Source organism: Lonchura striata, chromosome 4A (assembly GCF_050655825.1).
Source record: "Lonchura striata isolate lonStrDom1 chromosome 4A, ASM5065582v1, whole genome shotgun sequence".
NCBI lineage: Eukaryota > Metazoa > Chordata > Aves > Passeriformes > Estrildidae > Lonchura > Lonchura striata.
The window spans coordinates 5,463,122-5,483,484 of record NC_140742.1 but is presented as its reverse complement, the minus strand read 5'-3'; the positions used below and the strand labels follow the sequence as shown (position 1 = coordinate 5,483,484).

At 61.1% G+C, this 20,363-nt stretch overlaps 2 protein-coding genes across 8 annotated transcripts; one reads left to right on the top strand and one right to left on the bottom strand.

The window, feature by feature from the left end:
• Window positions 1-136: 136 nt before the first annotated feature.
• On the bottom strand, window positions 137-8,722 carry LOC110474379 (phosphatidylinositol 3,4,5-trisphosphate 5-phosphatase 2A). 4 transcript variants are annotated; one of them, XM_031504755.3, is made up of 26 exons: window positions 8,474-8,722; window positions 7,899-8,319; window positions 7,006-7,069; window positions 6,340-6,472; window positions 6,144-6,261; window positions 5,951-6,067; window positions 5,716-5,803; window positions 5,526-5,612; window positions 5,280-5,387; window positions 5,083-5,197; window positions 4,826-4,932; window positions 4,530-4,632; window positions 3,944-4,140; window positions 3,592-3,709; window positions 3,386-3,482; window positions 3,079-3,217; window positions 2,902-3,001; window positions 2,583-2,671; window positions 2,267-2,348; window positions 2,077-2,166; window positions 1,878-1,994; window positions 1,706-1,794; window positions 1,463-1,550; window positions 1,126-1,281; window positions 925-1,018; window positions 137-847 (listed from the first exon to the last, which is right to left on the bottom strand). In XM_031504755.3, exons 2-26 carry the CDS (start codon window positions 8,033-8,035, stop codon window positions 298-300), a joined length of 3,183 nt encoding a protein of 1,060 aa, XP_031360615.3. In that variant the 5' UTR covers window positions 8,036-8,319; window positions 8,474-8,722; the 3' UTR covers window positions 137-297. The 4 variants fall into 4 exon arrangements, with proteins under 4 accessions (XP_031360615.3, XP_085426732.1, XP_085426734.1 ...); XM_085570606.1 differs by lacking the exon at window positions 8,474-8,722 and having other exon boundaries at window positions 6,144-6,472; window positions 7,899-8,154; XM_085570608.1 differs by lacking the exons at window positions 7,899-8,319; window positions 8,474-8,722 and having other exon boundaries at window positions 6,144-6,472; window positions 7,006-7,500.
• On the top strand, window positions 6,904-19,817 carry ARR3 (arrestin 3). Of its 4 annotated transcripts, XM_021537724.3 has the most exons (18): window positions 12,000-12,128; window positions 13,333-13,382; window positions 13,796-13,826; window positions 14,156-14,216; window positions 14,517-14,561; window positions 14,839-15,038; window positions 15,170-15,229; window positions 15,467-15,534; window positions 15,826-15,961; window positions 16,039-16,123; window positions 16,231-16,303; window positions 16,788-16,925; window positions 17,329-17,412; window positions 17,659-17,682; window positions 17,760-17,812; window positions 18,200-18,209; window positions 19,027-19,029; window positions 19,320-19,551. In XM_021537724.3, the coding sequence occupies exons 2-18, from the start codon at window positions 13,366-13,368 to the stop codon at window positions 19,417-19,419; spliced, it is 1,188 nt and encodes a 395-aa protein (XP_021393399.1). In that variant the 5' UTR covers window positions 12,000-12,128; window positions 13,333-13,365; the 3' UTR covers window positions 19,420-19,551. The 4 variants fall into 4 exon arrangements, with proteins under 4 accessions (XP_085426736.1, XP_021393399.1, XP_085426735.1 ...); XM_085570610.1 differs by lacking the exons at window positions 12,000-12,128; window positions 18,200-18,209; window positions 19,027-19,029 and adding an exon at window positions 6,904-7,044 and having other exon boundaries at window positions 19,320-19,817; XM_085570609.1 differs by lacking the exons at window positions 18,200-18,209; window positions 19,027-19,029 and having other exon boundaries at window positions 19,320-19,817.
• Window positions 19,818-20,363: the final 546 nt, after the last annotated feature.

Here is a 20,363-nt window from a genome sequence, read left to right as displayed (position 1 = left end):
GGGTGCGCGGGGTTCCCGTGGGACGGGGAGACGTGGGAAGCAACGCCTTCGGTGTTTTCTTGCCTCGGTGTTTTCTCCACCTGGCTCGGCGCTTTTTCTCCTCGCCCTTCCGCAGAACCAGGTGTGCAAACGCGTACCCAATCCCCGACGCTTTATTCTGGATAGCGAGAGCAAAGGGAAGCAGCGCAGCGGCCCCGGGAGCTGTGCTGGAGGGGAAAATCCTCCGGGAGCACCGGCTGGGCAGGAGGGAGCAGCTGCCGAGGGCACGAGGGTGCACAGGGCCGGGCACGGCTGTCTCTACATCCTGGCAGGCTGCAGGTCGGCGGGCGGAGGAGGCTGAGCCTCCAGCTCCGGAGCACCGAGCGCTCCCCGCTTGCCCGGCGGCCTCGGTGGCTCCCGGCAGCGCCGCGGTGGCGGCTCCAGGCCCGGGCGGCTCTGGCGCGGTGGGAGCTCCTGGCTGTCCCCCCTGCCCTGCGCTGACGCCTGGTCCAGCTGGCTCAGCTGAGCGACATTCAGCGAGCAGTCGCCCGGTCCCAGCGTGTCCCTCGTCAGGACGGCCGACTTGGGTCTCTTGTGGTGGCCCGCTCCGGGGGCGCTGAGTGGGTGCCCACGGCACGGGCTCAGTGGCACACAGCGGGGCCGGCCACACCGCGGCTCCTCCTCCGAGGGTAACGGGACCCGCGGTCCAGCGGGGCTCCGGCACTGCTGGCCCCCGGCCGGGCCCTCTGCCTGCTTCTTGGGGGCTTCTCCGGGGCCCGGGAGCCACGCGTTGGGCACTCCCTCGAAGATGAAGTAGGCGGGGTTGGTGTAGTCGGTGGTGGGCTCCGGGAGGCTGCGGGGGCGGCTCCTGCGAAGCGCAGACAGGGAAAGGGCTCAGCATCCCCCACTCCGGGGCTCCGGCACGGCCGAGCCCACCTGGGGTACCTGGGGCGCTGCGGGGGAGGCTCGGGGCACATCGGGGGCTCTGCCGCCGGCTCAGCATCCTTCTCCTCCTCCTCCTCCTCAAAGCTGATCCACTCTGCAAAGGCAGCGAGGTCTGGCCTCACTCCACGGCCAGAGGAGAAAGTGGCCCAGGATGTCCCCGAGCCCGGGGCACCGGGCGGGGGCCGGTGCGGCCGCCGTTACCGTAGAGCCTCTCGCGGGTGCCGCGCCGGCCCCGGGGGACCCGGACCCGCATCCAGCCGCGCACCGAGCCCGTCTCCTCGCCACGGTGGAACAGGAAGGTCTCGAACTGCTGGGCCGTGGTGCCGATCGCTGACCTCAGGGCGAGGCAGCATTCCCCTGAAGGCACAGCGTCAGCCCCCGGTGCTCGGGGGACACGGGAGCCACCCGTGAACAACAGCACCCGGAGCAGGGTCCCTCCTGCCAAGATCCCGCTACCAACCTCACACCCAGCAGGCTGTAACTTGGGATGGCACCCCCCTGCCACCACGGTGTCCCCAATTTCACCATCCCCACGTACCGTAGGACTCACAGCTCTCCACGCCCTTGAAGCTGAGGAGCAGGTGCTGGTCCCCCAGGTACTCCAGGTCGGGCAGGATGGGGTTCAGCTGTGAACAGAGGGGGGATCTTGGGGGGCTGCCACGGGGTGGGGGGCACAGGGAGACTCTGTCCTGAGAGCTGGTGACAGCTGCAGCTCCCCTTGGGGCTCAGGGTACAGAGGCAGAGGCAGGGATGGGGATGAGGATGCTCCGGGGCTGCGCACCACAGGCAGATGCTTGGAGGACCAGCCCAGCTTGAGGAACCCAGGGATGTCACAGTTCTGGAAGGTGTTCTCCCCACTCCGCTGCACCTCTGGGGGGGACAGAAGGGCACACATCTCCAGCCAGGCTAGATAACCCCCACAGCCACCCCCAGCACCCCAGACACCCCCTCACCCTCCAGGCAGTAGGAGTGGAACTCGATGTAGCACTTGCTGCGGCTCGTGGTTTTCAGGATCACCTCAATGCTCTCCCACTCGATGCAGGCCAGCGCCTCGGGGCTGGAGCCGGGAGCTGCAGGCAGGTCCTGGCAGGTCAGGGGGTGCCAGGGCTCACCCCAAGCCCGGCCCGAGGGGCGACAGACCCCAGCCCTTACCCTCCTTGGGCACAAACTGCGACGTCACTCCCACCTCAAAGGTGGCAAAGACAGGCGAGTGGTCACTGGTCACGATGTCATCAGTGCAGCCTGGGTGGCAGGAGGGGCAGCTTGGGGAGGGTCCCAGAGCCCTGGGGTCCTGGGCAGCACTGGCCACCCCTGGCTGCTGTGTCCCTGGGGTCTCACTCACCGTAGGAGTTACACACCACGTGGGTCTCTGGGTGTGACTTCCACAAGATGCGGTCGCACCACGAGGGGACGTTGATCCGCATCTAGAAAGAAATAGGGAAAGCAGCTGGTCCAGTGGCCTCTCAGGTCTGGGTCCCCCTGCCCAGAAGAGCATCCCAGCACCCCAAAAAGTGAGTTCCCTCCTGCCCAGACCCTGTTTTGGTAGGGAACAGGCTGATGGAACTGTGGGGACTGAGCATCACCACGCAGCCCCCTCAGCACCCTGCTGTCCCTGTCCCCAGAGATGTCCTGCTTGGAGGGAGGCCTCTGGAACTCACCCCCGTGGGCTTGGACTTCTGCCACACATAGGTGTCCCTGGTGCCCCGCTCGTACCGGTACGTGGGAGGGAAGGAGATGTCACCCTCACCTGGAATCAGGACACGCAGGTGGCACGGGGGCCATGGTCCCTGCCAGGCTCACACCATGGCTGGCACCCCTGGCCTGGTGCACGCCAAGGTCTCCCAGGCTCTCAGAACCTTCTGCAGGGCTGGGCCAGCAGAGGGGACCTTGAGAGCTGGGGGTGACACGGGGAGGGCTGTGGGGACCCTGGTGCTGCTGTCTCAGCAGGAGGAGCAGCACCCTCGTCCCCACACTCACTGAACCGCAGGAACACCTTGTTCTTCTCCCGCTCCAGGCTGAGCTGGTCAACAGCCAGGAGGGCCTGAAACTCCTTCTTGACGATGTGGCTGAGGATGTCCTGTGCCAGGGAAGGGACAGTGACCCCCAGGCTCCTGTCCCCACTCTGTCCCCAGCCTGGCACCTGCAGGGTCCCACCTGCACGTCCATGTCCAGGCGGTAGTTGAGGTCCCCGAACCAGAAGAGGTGGGTGAAGCGCAGGGTGAGGTCGAAGCCCCCCAGACGTTTGTCCCCCAGGGCCAGGGAGTGCAGGATGTCACCGTAGTTCTGGTTACGCCTGCAGGGGGACAGCAGCACCATATGGGCCACCCTGGGGACACCTTGCTCTAATTCTGTTCCTGCCAGCTGGGGACAGGGGCAGCCCCACAGCCCCTCAGGGCTCCTCCAGCCCCCTGAAACACCCACCTGCCCCGTGGCTGCCCCACCCTCCCCATCCCTGCATCACCTGTGGGTCTTCTCGCTGCCAGAGGCCAGGTGGCAATTGATGAAGCCAAAGGAGGTCCCGTTGAAAAGGAAGGAGACGCCCACAGCTCCCTTGTTCCCTGCGGGGATGTGCCACCGCTGAGCTCTGGGGGAGCCCAGAGGTCCTGTGCTGGCCCTCAGGCTGTCCCCCTGGCTAGGGGTCACCTCCCAGCCCCATCCCCTCCCTACCCAGCGTGTTGGCGATCCCGGTTTTCACGCTGGAGGTGTGGACGTGGCTGATGCGCCGCTGGTGCTCCGGCTTCACCAGCACCACGATTTTGATGCTCCACAGGCACTGCAGGGCCACCTGTGGTGGGGCACAGGGTCAGCCTGCCTGGCCCCATCGTGCCCCATGGCCAGGAGGACGGGCTGCACACACAGGTAGGTCAGCGTGACCCTGACTCCTGGGGACAGCACTCATGGGGTCCGTGGGGCACAGGAGGTTCCCTGGGCTGATTTGGGGTGGGGTAGGAGCTGTGGGGTGACGGCTGCTGGTGCCCAGCCCCCCAGGCCTGCCAGGGCTGGCTGTGCCCGCCGTTACCACTCGGTAGTCGATGGCCATGAGGCTCTTGAGGGAGGCGCAGAGGAACTCGACCCACTCGCGATCGCCCAGGGAGTTCTCCTGGGTGCCGATGACGTAGATGTCGTGGGGGATGCAGGCCGTGGTCTCGTCCTGCGTGCGCCCCAAGCCCCTCGAGGTCAGCCAGGAGGCCAGGGAGCGGGGTGGGGGCGTGCTGCCTGCGGGCAGGGACATGGGTCACACAACGGGGACGTGCCAGGATCCCGAGCTCCTCTCCAGCACAGCCCTGCCCGTCTCCAGGAGCTGCCGGGGTGGGAAGCAAAGTGCCAGCCCCGTGGATCAGGTCTGTGCATCCCAGACTGGTGCTGGGATTTACAGCCCAAAACCCTCCTGATATCCCCGTTCCTCTGTCTCCCTAACGGCCTCCAAGTGAATGGATCACCACAGGTCAAACAAAGCCCATGGCAGCTGATTGGTGTCACCTCCAGCTTCCTCCTCAAACTACAACCAGCTGGGACCTGAGGTTTCCTGAGACACCTCCCAAAACCCAGCCAGGCTCACAAAGAGCCACAGCAATCTCCCAGGCCACCTTCTCCTGGCCCCTTACCCATGTTCCACGTCCCGATATACACCGAGATGATCTCAGGCTCGTCCAGGTTGGAGTGCTGCATCTTCATCAGCTGCAGCAGCTGGCAAAAAGCCTCTCTCTTCTGCAGGATGGTGAGGGTGTCTTAGAGAGTTGGGGGGCACAGCACCCCAGGACCAGGTGGACATCACCCCCAGGTGTAGGAGCCAGCTTGCAGAGGTGATCTCAGTCTTAAGACCACTGATTTGCTGCTTCCCATATTCCCAAGGGCCCCATATTCCCCCAGGACTCGCCATGGGCACGGCGGTGCCGCTCACCCGCGCATTGGGGAAGATGAAGTCCCTGCTCAGGCTCTTCTGGTTCTCACGGGCACACACCAGCCTCACCTTGCTCTGCACACTCTGGTACTTGATCAGCTGCAGGACTGAATGATGGGGGTCAGGGGGGCATGGTGACTCCCACGGGGCAATGTGAGATGGGGGCTGAGGTGTGACAGGACATTGGCCTGTGGCAGGGAACCCTAGAGCCCCAAAGGATCCCACGGGCAGCCAGCAGGAGCACAGCAGCCTCTTACTTTTGTCCTGTGGGATCACCTCCTCCGGGGAGCTGCTGCCCCGCTTGCTGATGGTCACCGTGCCCGACTCCACGTCCACCGTCAGGGCCGCACGCTGGGACTTGCCCATCTTCACCTGCACACAGGGATGTGGCTCTGGGGTTGTCCCCACCCTGCCCAGCAGTGACACTGGGGTCCTGCCATGTCCCCAGCCTCACCTCGAAGTTCTGCACGGCCAGGGGCCTGGCAGCTGGCACGGGGGCCACGGCCACGCTGGGCAGTGCCAGGTTGTGCCTTGTCACCGTCTCCTGCAGCGACTTCAGCACCTGCCAGAGAGACAGGCAGTGTGCTGGGGGCACTGGGCCAGCTGGGATGTGCTGCCAGCGGAGATTGGGGTGGCAGAGGGGTTAATTTAGGGGAGGGGTAGCTGTGCTTCCCCCTGCTCCACGACTGGGGTCAGGCACCTTCTTCTCCAGGGAAGAGAGGAGGTGGTTGACAGTGGAGATCTTGTTGAGGAGCAGCTCCAGGTCTGGGTCGCTGCTCAGGAAACCCTGAAGGGGAGGATGGATCATTCTGGAGCAGCACGGTGGCACTGGAGCGGTGGATGCCTCGCTGCGGGTCTGGGAGGTCTCTGGGGGCTGTGGGGGCACTCACCTGCTCCCTGGCCGGGCTGCGAGGGGACACGGGGGGGTCGAACACCCTGGCCAGGGTCTCCAGACCCGCCAGCGTGAAGTCGATCTCACTGCAGGGGAGGAGGGAACGGGCGAGGGGTGGTGTGGGCATTTGCCGTGCCTTGACGCGACCCTCAGCCACCGAAAGGGGACAGGGACAAGGACGGCCACCCCGGGCCGTGGCCCCGCTCCGGCCCCACCATCCCCAGGCCCCTGACCTGTGCAGTGCCCGGCAGGCAGTGGCGAGGGCGGTGCTGAGGTGGCACAGAGCCTCCAGGTCGTGCACGTGGTGGGTCAGGTACTCGGCCATGAAGCCCATGAAGTCACTGGCCGGGCTGGGAGAGGGGTGGACATGAGGATGTCCCCTGGGCATGACCATCCCATCGCCCGGGGCGGGCAGGGGTGCGTTACCTGCTGCGGAGCTGCTCCTGCAGCCTCTGGTGCAGCTGCTGCGGGATGTGGGTCCGGCTGGAGGGGGGAGCGCCGGGACACGGCACCGTGTGCCCCCAGCCCTGGGCATCCTCCCCGTCTGTGGGCAGAGCCACCGGCTCAGCGGGACCCTCCCCGCTGCCAGCCTGGCACAGCCCCCGGGCCCTCCCCGGCTCACCCGAGTCCTCGTCCGGCCCCGGGCGGTGCACGGGGTGCAGCAGCGGGGTCGCCAGCCCGTTGTTGGGGTGCTGGTAGGCACCGATCAGGTCGGGGAGGGTGCGGAAACACTTGGCTTGGATGCCCTGGATGGTCTGGAGGGGCAGAGCGGGGGAAGCACCATCACATCCCCTCCTCCGCCAGGGCAGCCCCAGGCTGCTGTGTGCAGTGGGTCTGTCCCTCAAAATGTGCCCGTGGTGAGTTGGAAGGGCCAGTTGGACACCGGACCCATGGAGGAGCATGGAGACATCAGCCTCCTTCAGCAGATGGGGATTTTCCCTGTGGACACCCAGCATGCTCTTTTTAGGGGGCAGAAAGGGCAGCTGCGGGGAGCTGCGGTGAGGGCAGGACAGACCCCTGAAGGGGCTGGCTCCGTGTGGCCAGGCTGTGACAGGGTGCGTGGCAGGAAGGGACAGTGCCGGGATGCTGCGCTGAGGCAGCTCCTCCTCCCGAGCTGGAGCGGCTGCGAAGCGCCCGCATCCTGCATCTCGTGCAGAAAACAAACCGCAGGCTGCTGCTGCCGCCTCGCCGGCGAGGGGGACGAGCAGCCCGGGCCCTGCACAGCTGCATCCTGCCCACGCCCAGCTCCGAGGCACCGCCCAGGCCGGGGGGCACCCCCTGCACCCACCTGCACGGAGAGCAGCCCCTCGTCATCGGGGAGGATGCGGTAGGTGTAGACGCGCCTCTGGAACCTGGAGAGAGCAGGGGAGGGCTCCATTCTGCTGCCCTGTGGCAGCGCTGGGGGCCCAGCCCTGAGACAAACACCCCGTCCCCTCTGCAGGGAGAGGAGCTGAGTGAGCATTTCTAGAAATAAATCATCACCCTCATCCTCTGTCGGAGGATGTGCATTGTCCCCCTGCTCCCAAAGAGCACGGGACAGCCGTGACTCGAGCCTTTGCCGTGCTGCCTGTGGGGCCAGCGCACATCCCTGCCCGTGCCACCATCCTGTGCCACCAGCCTGGACTCTGGCTCGTGCCCCGCACCCCCGGCGCCGAAATTTGGAATTTGCCCCGCACAAAGAGCCAGGCCAGTGAAGGAAAGGGGGTGCACCTGCCAAACCTGCCCCCACACATGACAAGGAAGCAGGAAGGGTGCAGAACAGGAAGGGTGTGAGGCAGCAATGCTCTCAGGGGCTGCACACCTGGTTCCAGGTGTGGGGATGGCAAGAGGCCCCATCTTGGGGGCCGTAGCCCCAAATCCCCAGCATGGGAGATGCTCACAGGCCAGCAGGCAGCCCAAAACAGCTCAGTGTGCCCTGTATTTGGTTTATCCATTCAGCAGCCATGGCGCTGGGCAGGGCTGAGGGCCCAACCTTCATCCTGCTCCCAAGGACACAGCTCCACTGCCCTGACCCGGGGATCACTCAAACCCCGGTGCCAGGGAGCTGCCACCCCACCCACATCCCTGCAGAAGGATCTTCCGCGGGGTTTTGGCAGCGCCTGGAGCAGGGAGAGGCACAGAGGGAGGCAGGCAAGGGGCACAGACACAGAAGGCCCACGCAGAGGAGGGGCAGGGACTCACAGGAGGCACAGGGCATATGCCCCCTTCACCGACTCGCTGTCCCGCACCAGGAAGGAGCCGTCCCGCCCAGCCCTGGCCAGCAGCTCCTCGGCCACCACCTGGCTGATGTCGCGGTGGTACCACCCTGCTGCCGCCATCCTGCCGAGCCGTGTCCCCGTCCCGGCACCACATCCAGCTCAGCAGGGGCTGCTGGCGCTCACGGGGGCTGCTGGGGCGGCTGTAGGAGGGAGTGGCGAGGGGACACCGGGCCCCCGGCCCCCGAGCGTGGTGCTGGCTGCAGGTCCCGGAGGGTGACAGGGAGCCGCCGAGATGATGCTCATGGGCACAGGGCACCCTGCGGCCGGGCAGCGTGGCTGGAGCACCAGGGAGGCAGCTGGGGGAGGCTGGGGGTGCGGAGGATCCTCATCACGGAGGCTCCAGCCTGCGGGGAACACGGGGGCAGATCAGCGAGCGCATCTCTCCTGTTGGGGAAGTCACAGGAAAAGCGGCCCCGGGCCACCATCCTGCTGTGGTGCGCGGCGAGGACAGGCCATGCTGGTGGCACCCAGGGGTCCGACCTCACCCCGCGTACTCACCGTCCCTCACAGACGCCGTGCGGGGCTCCCGCGGCTCTTGTGGGGCGCTGTGGGCAGCGAGCTGAGTTTTTGGGGGTCCAGCCGGGCGGGAGCGGAGCAGTGATGCTGCTGGGCGGGTCACGCCGGCCCCCTGCCCGCCACGCCGCCCATCGGGGCGGCTCTCGGGGGTCGCGCAGCGCCCGCCGCGGTGCCCTCGGTTCCCGAACCACGGGCTCGGTGCTGCTCGCTCAGCCGCGCTCTTCCTCCTTCTGTGCGCCCCGCTCTCCCCAGCCCAGAGCGGCCTCCTCGCTCCTCCTCCAGCCCCGCTACCGGGGCAAGGCAGCGGCCACGCGGCTCGGCTCGGCTCGGCTCGGCTCGGCTCGGCGGGGACAGCGGGGACAGCCCCGCAGAGCGCTCTGCCTCCGCCCGCTCCCTGCACATCCTCCTCGGGCATGAGGGATGGGCAGAACGCTGGGAGCAGGCACTGCCAGAGGTGCAGGATGGCAGAAAGCCCCTGAAATGTGTTTGGGGTGGTGAGTGGGGATTGAGCTGCCCGCTGCTGGGGCGGAGAGAGACGGAGCAGCTGCGGGCACCGGGCACCCACAGTGGCACCCATGTCACCACACCTGTGTGTGCCCTGCCTGCCTGCAGGGGTGAGGGAGTTTGGGTTCAGGGGCTCCCGGGAAGGGGTCGGGAGGTTTTCCCAGCAGGATAGGGTTTGGGCAGCACCGCAGGTCCCGGGTGTAGCCCCAGAGGTTTTACTCCTCGTGGCCAGGAGCGAGCGGCCCACACGCGTGTGGTGGCTCGAGCTGCCAGGGTGATTAACAGCGATTAATTACAGATGAGCAGCAGTCACCGTCTGCTGTCCAAGTGCCTGGCAGCTCCAGAGCTGCTCAGGAGATAGATGGAGAAGTAGATTCCTGCTGGAGGAGGATGAGGATAAGGATGAGGATGGAGAGCTGTGCCAAGCCACGCTCCTGACTGTTCCCCACCCTTGGCACCATTGCACATCCCTGCAGCCCTGGGCCCATGCTAAGGGACTGTTCTCCCCACCTCCTGCCCCAGCCCTCCAGCACAGATCTGCCAAAACCCCCTGCGAGGCTTCCTCCTGGCTTCCCAGCCTCGAGAGGAACCTGTGGCCGGGCCAGTGAGAAGTTGGGCCACCCAGTTTATTTTGGGCTGGTGTTCTGGTCACACAGCAGTGGGTGCAACTCTGCCCAGCACCTGCTGTGGGGACACACAGAGGTGGCAGGTTTGTGTGGGGCTGCACAGACCCATCCTGCTGGAGCCCCAGTCCCACCAGCGCTGCTCCATCCTGTTACTTAACAGCAGGGCAGTAATTCCTGGCAGGCGTGGAGGTGCCTATCTCCTGATTAATGCCATCCATGCCGCTTAATCCGGATCAGGGGAGAAAGCCCTGGAGCTCTGAAGGGCTTTGGGAAATCAGCAGTGCCTGCTGTGTTTATGTAAGGTGGCTGTGGTGTGCAGTGCCAGAGGCAGAGCTGGGACCGAGCCAGAGGCACCTGCCAGCACCTGGGCACAGGTGAGGTTGGGAAGGCAACGTGGGCTCTGCTGGGGGCTCTGCCTGCACCGAGGTTCCCTCCAGAGCCTGTGGATGCAGGAAGCCCCATGGCCCTTCCCTGGGAAGGCAGGATGCTCCAGGGCACTGTCCTTTGGGACAGAGGGACGAAGCAGCCACGCTCCACCAGCCCCACGCCCACTGGTGTCCTGCCCCTCTGGGAGTGGCTGTTTGAGCAGTGCTTCACACAGTGCATGTACCTGGAGGGATGGTGGGATGAGGAGGTGGGAGGAACCTCTGGCCATTCATCACGCAGGAAAAAGGAAGAAGCCTCTTTCATTTCCCCATTATTTTGAATTCTTCTTCCTTCCCCAGCGCTTGGTTTGGAGCCCAGGGTGAGCGTGGGAAGGGATGTGGGCTCTGTTCATCTCCCCACTCTTTTGGGGAGGGGAATTATCTGCTCCCCAGCTGGGGCAAGGCTGAAACCACCCAGTTGGGATTAGGCTGAGCTGAAGGGACCCAAGGTGAGCCCTGCTCTCCACCTCACCACGCTGTGCAGACCCTGCAGAGCCAGTGAGTGGCCCCAGTCACAGGGTTTTCATTAAGAGCGTAAGGAAGAGCCACAAACAAAGCTCAGGATTAGGTGCCCCAGGCACAGTGCTGAGGGCCCTGGCCAGGCTGAGGATGTCCAAGTGGGGCTGCCTCCTCCTCCTCCTGCTTTTCCTCCTCTTCCTCCTCCTCTTTCACCTGCCAGTGTGAAGGTCACAGTTCACGTGTCCCCCTGACTGTGGCAGAAATAGCACCTGTTAATCTGGACCCTAAGCAGCTCTCCTGTGTGCAATTAAAGAGATCACAAGTCTCGACCCCAGGGTACGTGTGCTGGCAGCTAAAGCCCCAGCAGTGGGGCTGCTGGGCATGGCTGGGCATGGCATGGCAGCTCCCAGTGGCCATGGGGGAACAGGTGAGCTCTGTTTGGGAGGAGATGGTACCCAGGTGATAATTTTTGTTGAGCTGAGGCAGGGGCCTGGGAGGAGGCAGAGCTCCTACAGGGATATCCTGATCCCAGTGCTCAGGGTTGAGCCAGAACCAAGTGCAGCCCCAAAGGAAGGGCTTGAGTGGTGCTGGAGCTGAGGAGGATGAGTGGGGCCTTGCTGGAGCAGTTTGTAGCTGCCCTGGGCTGTCCTTGTGCCCCATCCCTAGAGCCAGTCCCACAGCCATTCCCATGGGAGGGCATCCCCCACAACGGCTGTGGCTGGGACAGGGTTGCAGTGGGAATTCTGCTTGCCTGGCAGCCATAAGGTAGAGCCACTTTGGACTTTCCACAGTCTTCTCTTGGCCGCAGCAAACCTGGAGTTAATGATGTGCTAATTGGGTCAGGCGAGGCCAGCCTGGACTTATGAAAGGATGCTGGGCTGGGCAGGCTGTGCTGGGGACAGTGGCAGCTCTGTGTCCCACCCACCAGGGGTGGCTGGTCCTGCCCTCTTGGTTCAGGGAGGATGAATCCTGCCTTCACCCCATCATCTTGTACCTCAGTGTCCCCATGGGGACGGTGTCCTCTGTGCCCTGGGCCATGGCAGGTCACCTCTAGGCGAGCAACTACATGGGCACCTCGGCCATGCAGGAAGCTGCTTGTGCCTCCATCCTTCTCTTATCCAGCTAGGAAGGGGAGGGAGAACTCCAGGCTGCTCCCTGCTCTGCCATCTCCATCCAACCCCATGCCCAGACCCATCCCATCTCCCCTTGCCACGGGAGCAGCTGCAGAGAGCTCCTGTGGGGATCCACACTCCTTCCCACCAGGAGCAGAGCTTCCACCTCAATTACCATCACCTTGCTCCTAAGCCCTCTTTGCCAATCCCTCTAAGCTGCTTTCCCAGGGCTCCAGCAAGGGATGTATTTATAGCCCACTCTTACTCATGAATCGTCTCCCCAGTTAATTAATTAATAGGATTCTTCCCGCCAGCTCCTCTCCCCGCGCTCACTGCCACACCCCCAGAGCCCTGGCCAAGGCTTGTGGGCGAGAGATCAGATGCCAGGGGAGGGACAGCCAGGGGGGATATAAGAAGCTGCAGGACTGGGAGCAGCCCGTAGTGACTGGGTGGCACTGGGAGCTGCTGGGAGAGGACGACGACGACGTCTGTCTGTCCATCCTCCTGCCAGGTGAGTGCTGCCTGCTCTGCTGCCACGGCTTCGGGGCTCTGAGGGTTTGGAAAACAGGATAAGGACACTGGTGCTGGGTTGTGGCTGGAAGGAGGGTGGTTTGCAGCTGAAAATTGGGGGAAATGTGGACAGAAAGGATTCCAGTGTGGCCAAAGGACACGGTGGACAGGTCAGGTAGTGGCATGGGACAGCTGAGCCAAGCAGGGAAGGTCCAAGTCCTCTCTTTGGGGCCTGGGAGATGTAGAGCAGGAGTTCAGCTCTTCTCCCCTCCACCTTTCATTGCCTCATTTCCAATTCCTGGGGTCTGGAGGGAGCCAAACACTGCTCCCACTCCCTTTGCATCTTCTCACCCCGTGAGAATTCCAACTTCACATCCCACAGCACCCAAGGACTTCAAAGATCCTGAGCTTGGGACTAATCTCTTGTCTTCCTGTGGGAAGAGGATCATCCCCTCACTCCCATGGCCATTTCTTCTGTCTCACCAGCTTCCCTGATGTTGTGTTCAGAGGCAACTGCGTCCACGTGCCCCTGGGGCTTAAAATCCTGCCTGGGCTTAAGCTGTGCCCATGTCAGAGCTGTCTATCCCTAAGAGGCTGAGCTCATCCCATTTAATATCCTGGAGAATCAGTGGTGATCAGTGGGATCTTTACAGGCTCCTTCTGCACACAGGCTGAGCCAGCAGAGCTCGGGCAGCTCCAGCCCCACTCCCAGCACAAAGGGTTGGGAATGGGGGGATCCTGTGCCCTGAGACCCCTCTTCCCATGGGCAACTGAGCTTCCCTTGATCTTTCTCCCTGGCTTTTCCTCACCTTCCTATGAGTGATAGGACAAAACAAGCCCAGTCCTATGACAGCCAATTTCCAGGAAAAACTATTAAAACTGAGATTCTATAAGGCCTTTTGTTCATTTTCTTGCCTTTCCCAGCCTTGAATTGGATCCATTGAGAATCACCCCTGTGCTTCCTCTTTTGTGGAGCAACACTCTCCCACTTTATCACCTTTTTGGATGGGAACAAGGAGCTGGCTCAGCTCCTGTGTGCTGCCCCAAAGCCAAACCTGGAGCTCCCAAGCTCTGCAAAGGTGGCAGTGCCATATCCTGAGGGCTCTGCAGTTTTTTGGGATGTTCAGGGTGTTGGCTGGTGGCCACGGCTGGGGTTGCCTCTTCCCCAGCACCTCATCCCATGCTTCTCCTGTCTCTCCCCACAGATTTCCACGTGGACACTCCTGCACTGAGTTAAAATGGCAGATGGATCAAAGTAAGTATCTTTATTGATTTATTTATCTGGAATTGGGATGGAGCAGGGCACTGCAGGGCAGGAGCAGAGGAGGAAAGTGAGACCCCATCTCGACCCAGCTGCTGCTCCCAGGGCCTGGAATGTGGGATGCCATGGAGCTGCCATGGAGATCTGTGTTGGTCTTTCTCACTTGCCCTTAAGACACAGAATCCACCCTCTCCTCCATGGTCACCCTGAGCTCAGGAGTACACCTGGGGTAGCCACACAGGGCAGGTTTGGCCCTGAATTTGCAGGACATGAAATTTTCCAGGGACTGGACACCCTGGCGTGGCTCTTGGTGATGCACCACATTTGTAGGGCTGCCCATCATCTCCCTGTGCCCCATCCAGGCTTGTCCAAGGCATTCCCAACATCAGTCTCTGTTTTCTCCACAGGGTTTTCAAGAAGACCAGCCCCAACAGCAAGGTGAGTCTCTGTGCCCTGTCCCCTCGTGTGTCTAGCCCAAGGTTTGGGCTGTGCTGGGATCTCTCTGGGCTGGATCTGCCCACAGGATCCAGGCTGGGTCTGCCTTCCCTTTGAAATCTCATTGATTCCTGGACCTGCCACGGTGCCACTGCAGGACTGGCTTTTCAAAACAGAAATTTAAAAATACCCTGATATGACCCCTTCAAGGTGATTCTGGTCCAGCCTGGTGACAAAACCCATGACACAACCCAGGGCTTCGAAATTTGGGCCAATTCTACGGCAAACATTAACTTGCTTCCTTCCTCCCTTTCCCCACGTGCTGCTTCCAGCTTTCCCTCTACCTGGGGAAGAGAGACTATGTGGATAACGTGGATTCAGTGGAATCTGTTGGTGAGTGGGGCTGTGCCCAGCACTGAGGGGGAAGTACAGGCAGGAGAGGCTGGTGAGACCAGTCCCAGTGTAGAGCAGGAGGAGCAGCTCTGGAGGAGCAAATGCCATTTTCCCTGCAATATCCTTAGGAAAAATAGTGGGGAAGGGGACAAAACAAGCCAGCCACCCCCCTTGGCAACAGCTCCTCTCAGTCACCTTCCAGCTGCAAAGTGGATTATTTGGGTTTAGAAAGCTGTGTTTTAATAAAGATCTTCCCAGGCAGCTGAGCTCACCGGTCCTTCTTCTTTTGCTTGTTTGCAGATGGTGTCTGCCTGATCGACCCGGAGTACCTAAAGGACAGGAAAGGTATTGATACAGAAATACAGCACGAGGGGAGGGGATGGAAGCAGCTCCAAGCTCAGCAGCAGCCTGGGGCTGTGCTCAGGTTAAAGCTGCTCCATGTCACCTACAGCTCGCTGTCCATCGGTGCCACGGCAGCAAAGAACGTGAGGGATGCTGTTTGTATTTAGTGTCTGAGGAAGTCTCATTTCTGCTGAAGAGTTTTGGAAACGGTTTTTCTTGCCTCTTTATTCACCCCCTGTGCCTCTCCTCCCTCCCCTCACGCCTCTCCTGCCCGGCTCAGTGTACGTGACACTGACCTGCGCCTTCCGCTACGGCCGCGACGACCTCGACGTGATCGGCCTGACCTTCAGGAAGGACATCTACGTGGTGACCACCCAGCTGTACCCGCCCGTGCCGGACCAGGCTCCCAAAACCCTCACTCCTCTGCAGGAGAAGCTGATGAAGAAGCTCGGGGAGAACGCCTACCCCTTCACCTTCGAGGTACAGGCTGCCCGGCCTCTCCCGGCCACGCGGCTCCACGGCGTCACCACGGTGTCACCACGGCGTCACCAGGGCTCGGCTCTGAACACGCCCTTTATTCCCTTTTTTCTCTTTTTCCTTGCTCTGCCCAGATTGCCACCAACCTGCCCTGCTCCATCACCCTGCAGCCCGGGCCAGATGATGTGGGAAAGGTGAGCTGCTGTCCCCAGCCTGTGTCCCCTGGACCATCCTCCCTGGGAAGGGGCTGAGCTGTGGGGTGCTAAAAATGAGAATAGATTCTCATGGGCATGGGGTGACTGGTGGGAAGGGAGGATGGCTGGAATCAGAGGCAGGATTTCTGGGAATGCAGCGGAGGAAGGAAGACAAGGAACCTAAAGCTCAGGCAGCTCTGTCCCCCTCCTGCTCAGTGACCTCCTATGTTCCCCCAGGCCTGCGGCGTGGACTTCGAGGTCAAAGGATTTTGTGCTGAAAATCTGGAGGAGAAAATTCACAAGAGGTATTTTCAGGGGATCCCTTTTCCCCCTTTTGGCCCTAAAATTAAACCACAGGATCTTTTTGGGGTGACCAGTTCAGGGGTCAGGCTGAGGGGTTTCTGTCAGCCTGGGTGACATTATTGGATGGGGAACTCTGCCCAAAACTGTGGTCCCTGTGCCACATCCTAAGGGCCAGGTGAAACGTTCACCCTTTGGCTGGAGACACTGTAAAGTCCCCGAAGAGTCCCTGTGACCCCTTGATGGCCTTGCTGACACGGTGGGGGACGCTGGGGGTGCCACCTGTGTCCCCACAGGAACTCTGTGCGCCTCATCATCCGCAAGGTGCAGTTCGCCCCGCTGCAGACGGGGCCAGCCCCGAGAGCCGAGACCACCCGGCAGTTCATGATGTCAGACAAGCCTCTGCACCTCGAAGCTTCCCTGGACAGGGAGGTCAGTAAGGACACTGTCCCCACCAGAGACGGCGACCAGGGTTTCTGGTCACATCACTGAGCCTCTTCCCCTTGCAGATCTACTACCACGGAGACCCCATCAACGTGACCGTCAACATCAACAACACCACCAACAAGGTTGTGAAAAAAATAAAGATCTCAGGTGAGAGAGGGGCAGAAGGGACATGTCCCAGCACCCATCTCTGCCAGAGACGGGGACTATGAGCCCCTGCCATGTCTCCAACGTGGCTCCCCCTTGTCTGTCCCCAGTGGATCAGATCACAGACGTGGTCCTGTATTCCCTGGATAAATACACGAAGACTGTGTGCACCGAGGAGATAAAGTAAGGGACAAGGGGCTGAGGGTGATGTGGCATTTCTGAGAGAGAGGAAGAGGAGGAGGATGGGACAGAGATGGGGAGAGAGGATGTGACAGTTTCACACCAAGCAGCGAAAATGTCTGGGTTAGAAGAGCAGATGCAGAGGACAGAGAAGACTGTGGACCACGTCCCACCAGCACAAGCTGGTGGTGGCTGGGGAGGTCCCTGGGGAAGGTGCACAGCTGCTCCCAGGCTTCTTCATCTCCTCACTTTGCATTTTTGAGGCCAGACACAGCCTCTGCCCTGCTGAGAACGAGGAGGGAGGTAGAAAGGTGGTGGGGAGAAAAAAGAAGTGGTTGTAGAGGGGAAAGAGAGGTGGGAACGAAAGGAGGAAATGGCCCAGCAGCTGCAGGGGGAGGGCAGGGCTGGCTCTGCACAGGTGCCTGCAGTGATGCTGAGCACCCCCAGGCTGGGGCTGGCTCTGAGCTCTTTTTTCCCACCCTTCCAGTGAGACTGTGGCTGCCAATTCCACCTTCTCCAAAACGTACTCAGTGACCCCCATGCTCTCATCGAACCGCCAGAAGCGAGGCCTCGCTCTCGATGGCAAACTCAAGCACGAGGACACCAACCTGGCCTCCACCACCATGTAAGGGCTGCGTGGGCTCCCCCTGCTCCCCACCACGCCTTCCCCCTGCTCTGGGCTCCCACCAAGGGCCCCTGAGCCCACCCCATCCAGCTGGAAAATGTAGGGATTTTGTGACAAGTCTCTCCATCCCATAGGAAAGAAGTAGCTTCCCAGTCCCAATGTTGTTCAAAGGTCCTGAATCCCTCTGCAGGGCTGGGTCTTGTCTTGGAATGGGCCTCCAGAAGCTTTTCTGTGGCTTTATCCCAAGTGCCCCCCCGTCTTCTCCTGTTTTCCTCCCCTCCTAAACCCCAGTGCGCCCCACATGTTGCAGGATGCAGATAAAGCCTGGCACTGCCATGGGTGGGGTGGACGGGGTCTGCAGGCAGCACAGCCCCTTCACTGTCCCCCTCTGCTTTTTTCCTAGCCTGAGACCCGGCATGGACAAGGAGGTGCTGGGCATCCTGGTGTCCTACAAAGTGAAGGTCAACCTGGTGGTGTCCCGAGGAGGGTGAGGCTCTGTGTCAGGGGAATCAGGGGCCATCAGCTCAGGCTGTGCTGGGGGGTTTTGTACCCTGGGGAATTGAGAGGGCAGTCACACCATGGGCCTCCTCATCCCTGGCCTGCTCCTCTGGGGTCACTGGGCTGCTCTGTGACCCCTATTACCAACCATCTTCCACTTCAGTATAAAGCACAGCCTAACACCTCCCCTCCTCTGCCTTGGCTCATTTCTGTCCCTTCTCTCCTGCTGCCACAGCATCCTGGGGGATCTCACTGCCAGGTAAGGGGAGCTGTCTGTGGGGCTGAGCATGGGGCTGTGCTGGGCAGGATCCTTGACAGAGCTGCTTTTCCTTCCAGTGATGTTGGGGTGGAGATGCCCGTCATCCTCATGCACCCGAAGCCTGATGACTGTGAGTTGTGTGTGGGATGCTGCCGAAAATCAGTGGGAAAGAGGCGCTTCTGGTTCAGGGGGGAGCTGGTGAAAACAACTCTGGTGCAGCTGCCCCAGTGCCAAGGGCCCTGCTTTGCCCTCTGTGGGATGGGCACAGCTGTCCTGGAGCGGGGTGGGAGCAGTTTTCCCATGGGATGGGCACATCTGTCCAGCTGTGCTGCACCCATCCTGTGTCCTGGAGCAGGGTGGGAGATGTCCTCCCCATAGCACCCTTCCCACTGTCCCTCTTTCCAGGCAAACACCCAAGCACTGAGCAGAGCTGCCAGTTGAAATGCCCTTTCTCTATTAACCTGCACATCTTTTCTCTCCCCATCCCTTTCTCCCTGTGCTTATCACTGGAATACAGCTAAGCCAAGGTAAAGAGATGTTCCCTCTAACAGACAAACCACACAGATCCATCACAGATGGGTGTGACATCCCAGCTTGAGGTCACATCCTTGGATTGAACCACCCAGGTCTCAAAGCCTGGTGTCACAGCAGCCACTCTCAGAGGCAGCAGGAGAGACCAAATTCTGGGATTGGGATGTGTTCTGCAGACTCCCAGGGTTTATTTGACAAGTCCTCTTGCTGCAGCCACAGCAGCTGCAAGCCCAGGCCTTGCCCTGTCCCTCAGAAGCAGCTGGCAGTGTCTTCCAGACACAAGTGCCATCACTGGACAAGATGTCTCCATGGTTTTGGTCCCCACACAGAGCTCCCTGGGCTGCTGGAAGCCACATCCCTGTGCCCCTGCACATTCCCCAGCACCAGAGGCCTCTTCTCCTCCCAGATCAGCTTATTCCAGCTGAAGCCACAGCTGGGACGTCTTCCCTCTGGGAAGCTGCAGTGCCAAATCCATTCCTGGCACCATTGCCCTGCCAAAGGTTTTGTGTCTGGTTACACCCTGCAACAGGATGTGAGCACTGGGATTTGGGGCCTGGAAAACCAGGCTGCAACTCCAGGCTTTCACACTTATCCCTCTCACACCATCCCTTTCCCAGCTCAGTGAGAACATTTAAACTTCCAAAGAGAAAATCTCTTGGTCTGTATCCACCATGGCCCCATGTAGGTTTTGCCAAATCATTTGACATTCCCAAACTGTTGGAAACTCTTTTGCTGACTCTTCTTTTCTGTTTTATCCCCCGCTTTTCACTTTGTGCTCTCCCTTTCTGTCACTCACTGCTCACCTTCCTCCAGGAGGTAACTGAGCTCTTTGTTTCCTTATCCTTGTTTTCCCTTGGAAATGCAAAATATTGTGTGAAAAACCACCATAAGCTGCAGGCCAAGCTCCTTGGGTCATGCAGGCTCCCAGCGGTGGGGTCTGGGGTTGTGTGCTGGGGCCAGGCTGTGCCTCACAGGGACCTGAGTGTTCTGAGTGGGGTGACAGGGCCGGGGTGACCACTGTGCTGTCACCATCAGGAGCAGGGTTTGGGCTCAGCAGGGATTTCCCTTCCTCCTGTGGGCTCACTGTGCTCTGCTCTCCCTTCCAGCGAGGAGGACATTGTCATTGAGGAATTTGCTCGCCAGAAGCTCAAGGGAGAGAAGGATGATGAAGATGAGAAGGAGGAAGCTGAGAAAGAGGAGAGCTAAGCTGCCAGCCCCCCACGCCCCAGTTTGGGACACAGCCACCTGTAGTGTCCCCACTGTGCCACACCTGGCACAGCCCCCTCAGCCCCCCACAGTCCCCATAGATGCCCCCTCGTCACCCACTCCAAGCCCTGGTAGTGGTGGTGAGAGCTGCTGCAGCTCCTCCCGGGACTGCCACGTTGGAAAGCCCCACAGTGCTCCCTGTTCCCATGGGTGCCAGCACAGGGACAGGGACAGGCTGGGTGCGATGGCCCCGGCCGTCACCTGCCCGTGACATGTTGTGCACAGCTCTGTGACATTGATACCAATAAACCCACTCGGTGGCCCGGTGCAGGCTCCGTGTTGTGCTGGGGGGGAGCAGACAGTGCCTTTGTGCAGTGGGGGGAGGACGAGGTGATGCAGGACCTGGTGCAGCCAGTCCCATCCAAGCTACAGCTGGATGCATCCTGCTACAGCTGCAGGATGTATCCTACAGTCCAATCCCAGTACAGCCAGACCCTGCATCCTGCTACAGCCACAGGATGTATCCTACAGTCCAATCCTGGTACAACCATAGCCAGTACAGCCAGACCCTGCATCCTGCTACAGCCACAGGATGTATCCTACAGTCCAATCCTGGTACAACCATCCTTGATACAGCCAGACCCTGCATCCTGACTCCTGCTACAGCTGCAGGATGTATCCTACAATCCAATCCCGCTACAACCATCCCTGGTACACCCAGATCCTGTGTCCTGGTACAGCTGCAGGATGTATCCTACAGTCCAATCCCGGTACAGCCAGACCCTGCATCTTGCATCCTGGTACAGCTGCAGGATGTATCCTACAGCCCAATCCCGGTACAGCCAGACCCTGCATCTTGCATCCTGGTACAGCTGCAGGATGTATCCTACAGTCCAATCCCGGTACAGCCAGACCCTGCATCTTGCATCCTGCTACAGCCACAG

Bases quoted from the DNA above. Each gene is read 5' to 3' on its own strand.
- LOC110474379 (XM_085570606.1), bottom strand. From the start codon at position 8,035: ATGGCGGCAGCAGGGTGGTACCACCGCGACATCAGCCAGGTGGTGGCC. The intron at 4,933-5,082 runs GTAAGAGGCTGC...CCCATCATTCAG, and splicing joins GGTGATCCCACAGGACAAAA to TCCTGCAGCTGATCAAGTAC. The intron at 3,483-3,591 runs GTAGGGAGGGGA...ACATCCCCGCAG, and splicing joins CGGGATCGCCAACACGCTGG to GGAACAAGGGAGCTGTGGGC.
- ARR3 (XM_085570610.1), top strand. The intron at 14,562-14,838 runs GTATTGATACAG...TGCCCGGCTCAG, and splicing joins GTACCTAAAGGACAGGAAAG to TGTACGTGACACTGACCTGC. The intron at 16,124-16,230 runs GTGAGAGAGGGG...GTCTGTCCCCAG, and splicing joins GAAAAAAATAAAGATCTCAG to TGGATCAGATCACAGACGTG.